The sequence below is a fragment of the Malus sylvestris genome, chromosome 12 (assembly GCF_916048215.2).
Source record: "Malus sylvestris chromosome 12, drMalSylv7.2, whole genome shotgun sequence".
Classification (NCBI taxonomy): domain Eukaryota; kingdom Viridiplantae; phylum Streptophyta; class Magnoliopsida; order Rosales; family Rosaceae; genus Malus; species Malus sylvestris.
In genome coordinates this window covers 29,564,734-29,572,298 of record NC_062271.1, presented here as the reverse complement: position 1 = coordinate 29,572,298, position 7,565 = coordinate 29,564,734, and the positions used below count along the sequence as shown (strand labels likewise).

At 37.8% G+C, this 7,565-nt stretch overlaps 1 protein-coding gene and 1 long non-coding RNA gene across 2 annotated transcripts; both read right to left on the bottom strand.

Annotated features, from left to right (window-relative positions):
• LOC126594318 (uncharacterized) lies at positions 1-1,553 on the bottom strand. Its single transcript, XR_007613210.1, has 2 exons — positions 1,392-1,553; positions 1-526 (listed from the first exon to the last, which is right to left on the bottom strand). It is a non-coding gene; the product is annotated as an uncharacterized LOC126594318 (long non-coding RNA).
• A 3,291-nt stretch (positions 1,554-4,844) lies between these two features.
• LOC126593779 (uncharacterized) lies at positions 4,845-7,018 on the bottom strand. The gene has a single exon (XM_050259892.1). It carries the CDS (start codon positions 6,902-6,904, stop codon positions 5,036-5,038), a length of 1,869 nt encoding a protein of 622 aa, XP_050115849.1. The 5' UTR covers positions 6,905-7,018; the 3' UTR covers positions 4,845-5,035.
• Positions 7,019-7,565: the final 547 nt, after the last annotated feature.

The window sequence follows — 7,565 nt, the reverse complement described above, 5'->3', positions numbered from 1 at the left end:
TTTTGTTATTATGCCTAATAGGTTAAATATATTAAAAAATAAATTCAAATATTACAAAATAAAATCAAATAGTAATACCATATGTAAGATCCCACATCGTTCGGGGTGTGGATCCTATAAGCCTTATATGTATATTCTCATCTCTACCTAGCACGAGACCTTTTGGGAGCTCACCGGTTTCGGGTTTCATCGGAACTCCAAAGTTAAGTGAGTTCGCACGAGAGCAATCCCAGGATAGGTGACCCACTGGGAAGTTTTTGTCTGAGTTCCCAGAAACAAAACCGTGAGGGCGTGGTCGAGGCCCAAAACAGACAATATCATGCTACGGTAGAGTCAAGCCCGATGGTGGGAGCCCGGGCCGGGATGTGACACCATCAATAAGAAATTATTCATACAGATAATGAAAACAATTCCTAATACATATTTTCTTCCATGAAAAACTCAACTAAACCTAAGAATCTAACAATGTAACAAATACCATTACTCTTTGAGTTCCTCGCAAGCCAAACAACCCTCAACCGAGCCTCTGAAAATAAACATGAGTAAGAAATATATCGAGCAGTAAAAGCAGTGATGCTGATGCATTGCTACTTTGTTATCCCAAATTACAGCAAACAAAATATGCAAACTAAAATGAGCAACTAAACTATCATCACTAGCAAACAAGATGTACAAAACATTAATTTCTAAGAAAGGTAGCATCTGCTAAAAACCCTGTAAGTATTTTGAAATCCAACCTTGCTTATAATCAAGTTGGTTCTAGCTTTAGTGCTGTCTTTCATGCTTCTACTTGGTAGGGGGACTACACAACATTCAACAATATAACATACAAGATCATCGTAAGTTATCATTTATTAGTTTATAAGTTGGAAGAGAGGTGAAAGACTCTACAACAAACAGTTTATAACCTCAGAATAGCAATACAAAATTTAAAAACCAAGATTTCATTCAACCTATAGCTATTTCTTTTCAACTCCAAAAACATTTCGAACAAGAAATTGAGCCAACGGTTCAGATACACAATGATTAAGGAAACCAAAGACATGCAACATAATTTAGGGAAGTTTTTAACTAAAAAAACCAGAAGCTTATCAAATTACTAATAGTGGAAATGCTGCATATATAATTTACCAGATTATCAAATTTCCAGTCCCATACAGCAAAAATCATGATAATAAACTATTTTCAATTGCCCAGATCCTAATATTTCATATAAATGTCGAAATCATGGAAATTTTATAATCCTAATTCCAACTTTCTCTATCAGAACAACTTTGAGCTTCACACAGCTGAAACACAACAAGGATAAATTGGCAAACATGCAAACTATTCAATTGTGTTATCAAATTAGAAACATTCATAATATGTTGTTGGAAGGCTTTTAGGTTTACCTCAGACCCAGCTGGAGGACACACACTGGAAACAACGATTGGAAACCATTTAAGGTGTTTTCGAAGCTAACCTCTGGAAAAATTTCCATAGAAAATTTAATAAAGGAGTGCTTACGTTTCATACTAGAATAAATGCACAAATCCATACTTGTGCCAACATATTCTTTTGTTGTATGGGGAAGTGGAATGATTTATTATTTATTAATATTTACTGGACACAATTTTTAAAATTTGTGTCATAAAAAGGAAATTTATAATTATTAATATTCAATGGGCATTTATTTTTAAATTATGCCATTTGTCTATCTTAAGATCGAAAAGAGATCCTCTCCAGATAATGGGCAAAATTCTCAATTGTGCCCTTAGGTTTGTACCCAAAGCCCATTTTTCTTGTAGTGAATAGACCTGTATAATCGGCAAATGGGGACCATAAGATTTAAATTGAACAATCAGAATTGCTTGGTCCACAAATTTCAAAGTGTGAGATCCAGATAGGATGTCAATTCACATGTGTCCTTAAAAGCTCTTTTGTTTTTTGGCTGGCTGTACAAATAGTTGAGGCTTTCAGCCAATGTTTCATACGACAGACAATGTAACCCTAATTATAATATAAATAATGTTAAGAAGATTAAAATTTTTAAACTAAATTATGTGTCATCAATAAGAAACAAACACGTTAATTGACATTTAATTAATAATCCAATTATCTATAACCACATCATTTGATTTGCAAATTTGGTTTAAAATGTTTGATTTTCCTCGTATTATCCTTATAATATTAAGAAGATTTGACCCAAGAGGAAAACTGAGAATCTTTGTTTCTAATTTCTCTATAGGTTGCTAAATGATTGAAAAATAGTTCATATTTGGGAGTGATAGAGACTGATATTAGGTCGTGCTTGTCATTTCATGAATTGAAGGCCTCTCGTTTATACATGGAAATAAACTTTGTAAGAACGACTTCGTTAGGGCTGCATACGAAAAAAACTTGGGTATGGAAGATCAGACAACTCTCACAAAGGGTGGAAAACTAAGACCATGTGTAATAAAAGTAGTACCTACGTGAGTTCGAAAGTACTGAAATATAATAAGACATGTTCTTGTGAAAACGTCAACTATTCAGCTAGTTAAGAAATTATCATATCATGTGAGATAAGCACAGAGTTGAATGAAACTTAAAGATATGGAGTTTTAAACTTTTATAAGAGACGTCGTACGGATGACATGATTAGACGTCATTAGCTAACTAGTTAACTCAAAAGCTGATGGGGGAAAATACAAAAAAATGAGGGTTGTGCTATCACACATCATTTTTTACTTTTCACATTTTTCTTAATTTTCGACTGTCAGATCAAATAAATTGAAGAAAATCAAATAACAAAAATTAACAAAAAATGTATAAAAAGTGAAACGAGATTTGTAGATAGCACAATCTAAAACCCGAATTGTTTCTAAAGGAAAACAAAAGTCCAAAATTTAGTGGTGGTTGGCATCCGTGGGAGTCGCTTTCTCCTCAATGAAAAAAAAAAAACAGAACAGTTAGAAACAGCTAAGCTTCTGGAACTGACATGATGGACCCTTGTTTTAATTTTACTTAATTAAATTAATTAATTATGTTCTAGTTTAAAGTAATCACAAGGCATGCTAATAGTTAATTAACACGAGAGAAACACAAGTGGGTTTTTTGTTCTGAAGTTGGTTATCTGTAAATAAGTTGAGAGTGAGTGCCAAAAACACAGTATAATAGTCACATATGATAATACATTGTCGTCGTTATACTTATTTATTAAGTTGTTGAATGATAAAAGTTGATAGATGAAGATGAAACTGTTTTTAAAACAGATTTTTTTCGGTATAGCTGCAACATTGATTATACATTGTCGTCAATATACTTAATATTAAGCTATTGAATTATACATTGTTGCTCTCAATTTATGAACCTATACTAGGTGAAATAATAATATTGTGTGACATTATGATGATCCTACGCATTTGTGCGAATTTACAACTATTTTTGGAAAAATCTCCTTGAAACACACTAAAAAGTCGATATCAAAAAAATATTTTTCGGTTTTCAAGTGAGTCTAAAAGCCGATAATGAAATTAAACGGTTTCTAAATTTTCAAGCTCTAAAGACTCTGAAATATCCTAATCTAATTTAAGCAACAAAGATTACAATTCGAAGTTGAATAGTGAATGAGGGACATGCTGCTTTAACTAACTTGTCTGTGTCTGCAGACACATTTGAAATTTTAAGTGGAAAAGACTTAGGAAGCCAGTTCACAAAAAGAAAAGGTTTAGGAACCAATACATACTTCTCCATTCCATAATATTGGGCCTTAGCACATATAGCACACTTCTGGTATAAATAGTGGCTTCAACACACCTTTTATTTATTTATTTTGTACACACCTTTTATTAATCATGACCATTGATTTTACATTATGTCTTACACTTGCATTATCGCTCTAATCTCATCGCACGTCAAACTAACAAATCGTCCAATTAGTATATCTTTCATCATGTAACGTGTGTCATGTGATGATACAGACAATAACATGGGCATATACCACAACTGTATCAAGATAGGACTTTCTTGGGTACTTCGGAGTATCCAGTATTCCGGGCATTTTAACCGTTATACCTTGTCCAAAATAAAAAAAAAATATCAAGATCTAACAGTTAAAACATCTGAAATACCAGATGCTTCAGACCACACAAGAATTTTTGGTACCAAGAGTACCCCTCATTAGACCTGTAAACGGATCGGGTTTATTGGGTTGGGGTCGGGTTGAACCCGACCCGTTAAGTTAACGGGTCATCCGTTTCACCCGTTAACACCGGTTAACAATTATTAGTATTATTATTTTTTGCATAGAGTTTATATTTTGTTGTTAAGACTTTATTGAAATTACTAAAACATCCTCAAGTAACGGGTCTAACGGGTTGACCTAAAGTGATCCGTTATTTAACGGTTGTTAACGGGTTCACTCGTTAGCGACCCGACCCGTTAAGCATCCACCCAAATACTAATATTAACAGGTCGGATCGGGTTGGGTTAACGGGTCAGGTCCAAAATGCTAGGTCTACGCCTCGTTACACATATACCATAAAAAAACTTAACAAGTATTGTTTCTGCCACCAAATAGAAGGTGAATGATTTACCAACCAGCAGTACTAGGATTTGGCAGACTCTGGTTTTTGGATGGTGAATCAGTTGAATATTTACCGTGTCAAAAGACCAGAGAATCCCATTGATTGCAGGTTAAGAAAGATAGTTTCTTTTCATACAACAACGATTTTGTAGTACGAGAAAAACTTGTGTAGGAGCATCCGAATGGAAGCGACTGATCTAACAAGCAAATGTTTCCTAGTTCCATGTGGAATTACACAGATCATATGAACAGCAATAGGAAGGAAGCTACCGTTGTAACGAAATTGCACATAAACGGATACGAAGAACAAGATTAGATATTCATATTCCTTCATGTAGAAAAAGAGCACAGCATATCAAAGTATCCCATCGATACCTATTTCTGCACCAAAAACATTATTATCTAGATTAGAAGTTGAAAGGCATCGTGCCGTCAAGTAGCCCTTGACAGGTTGATCCAAGAACAAAACTGACTAGCAAACCGAGCCACTCAGCGCGCTTTGGAAACATATGCAAAAGATGCTGCGGCAATAAGGGTTGTCGCTGATGAGATCAAAGTCCAGAAACTCTTCTTCTTCTGTGCCTCGGATGACTTCTGCATACACTCGAGTTGTTTCTGCAAGTCTCCAACCATCTTCTCCTTGTTTCTGAAAGCAGTGTGTATGGCATCCAACTCCGCAGCATATGGCTTAATTTCTTCGCCAACCTTGAGATCATTGGTAGCCACTTCTTCCTTGCCTTCGGATTTCAAGGATACACGTGCTGCAGTGTTCTTCAGCAGAGTCAAAGCAAGCTCCATTTTGGTTCCTTCTGACTCAAATTTAGCCTCCCAATCACGAATTTTCCTCTGAGCCTCGACAAGGTTCTTCTGCAGCACATCTTTTTCCTTCACCAGTGATTCCAACCGGCTCTCCATGGCCTTATTTTTCTCAGCAATGTTCTCACGCACACCCCTCAGTTTCTCCAACTCTTTCTCGATTTCTTTGATTGTCTTCTCCCTCCCCGAAATGGTCAGCATTAAGTCTTCCACTTTCTTCTTCTCCCCATCCAAATTCTTCAGAGCCTCTGCCTTCTCCTCCGTAACACGATCAAGAGCATCTTTATATCGACTAACTTCAGAAAACAACTGCGCATTCTTCTCCTTCTGCTCGTCGCATGAATTTCGCAATGTAGAAACAAAATCCCTTTCTTCTTTCACTTGACTTGTCAACTCAGCAATTTCCTTCTCTTGCTTCACTTTTGCCTCCTTGATCTCATTTTTCTTTAGCTCGATTTCCTTGATTCTTTCCTCCTTTTTCTTCAGTTCCTCAGTAACCATATCCAAAAGTTCCTTCTGTGATTTCACTTCCTCAGTCAACTTCTCGAAACTCTGCTCCTTCTCCCTCTTCTCTTCCCCCAAAACCTTAATCTCCCTCTCCAACACCTCTCCCTTCCCCATAGCCTCCTCAACACTCTTCTCCAACTCCAAAACCTTCACATGCAACACTGCATTCTCCTTCCTCAAACCCAATTCGATCTTACTCAACTGCCCCGCTTCATTCTCCAATTGAAAAATCCTCGCTTCATGCCCGCTCTTTTCCTTCTCAATCTCATTCTTTTCCATCACAACCCTTTCCATCTCCCTCTTCAAATCATCGATCACTCTCTCCGACTCATCGAGCTTCATCTCAGCCAACTCCTTCTCTCTCATTGCAATCTCAACCTCCCTCTCCTTCCCAGCCTTGTCCTGTACCAACCCATTGCAATGCACTTTCAGCTTCTCGAATTCCTCCCCGAAAACCCTCTCCTTCTTTTCCATTTCCACCACTTTCAACTTCAACCCATTCACCTCCTCCGAGAGGCCACCGAAATCCCTCTTCACACAATCCCTCTCCCAGCACACTCTGCTCAGCTTCCCCTTCTCGATTTCGAGTCCACCCGCAAGCTCCTCCACTTCCCTCTTCAACTCCACAATCTCACCATCTCTCTCACTCATCGCCCTCTCAATCTCAACTCTCTCTCTCATCATTTGCCCCATCTGGGCCAGAACAAAAACACCATAAACACTCTTCTCCAACTCCAACCCAACATTTTCCTCGCTCTTCTCACTCAACTCGCTCACAAGCGACTCACTCTCCACTCGGAACCGACTAAGCTCGGACTCCAAACCCGCCTTGGCCTGCACCAGCGACTCCACCTGCTGCCGGCGGTCCTTGGTCTCCTTGAGCAGCAGAGAGTTCAGCGACTTGAGGTTCTCGAGCTTCTCGGACGGCTCGTCCATGGCGGCGGCGGCGGCTTTGTGGGTAATGTGGTGGGTTTTGGAGTGATGGGTTTCTTCTTTGGTGTCATTGGGTTGGAGGGTCACTTTCTTTTTGGCCATTTTTTGTGGTTGATGTTGGTGGTAGGAATTGTGAGATTGGGGATTTTAGAGGATTAGGGTTTTTTCTAGGGTTCTAAACTTTCAATGGCTGAGATGTGGGGTTGGTAGGAATATTTATAAAGGACAATGATTTGTGAGAGGAGAGAGAGAGAGAGAGATGGTCATTTGTTTTGAATTTGGGGGGATGGTTGGAATTCAAAATTTGGGGCCCATTTGGCTCTTCTGATCCAGAGACTGGAAAAAGTTTTTGATCTGCTCGGAACACGGCACGGTACGCTGTATGTTACTATATGATTGGAGCGGCGTTTGAAACAAAAGATTTTTTTTCAATTGTATATTGACATGTGTATAACGCTGTATTCCTGGTACATTGAAAAATTTCTCCATCCAACGAGTACTTTTCAGACTTTTTCTTTCTTCAAAAAGAAAACTAGTTGGTAGTTTCGTCATGACAATCCATCATTTCAGAAACCTAAAAGACTCTTAGAAGCATTTCAACTTCTTTGGCCACTATATGCGATTTATTGTACTTTTCATATTTTGATAAACCCTAAAATTTAGAAAATTGGAAATTGGGAAAGTTGGTTAACTAAAAATATATGGGGCTGGCTGTTTCAATTTTATTGGATGTCCCTTTGGGGACATGGGGCTGACTGTTGGG

Bases quoted from the DNA above. Each gene is read 5' to 3' on its own strand.
- LOC126593779 (XM_050259892.1), bottom strand. From the start codon at position 6,904: ATGGCCAAAAAGAAAGTGACCCTCCAACCCAATGACACCAAAGAAGAA.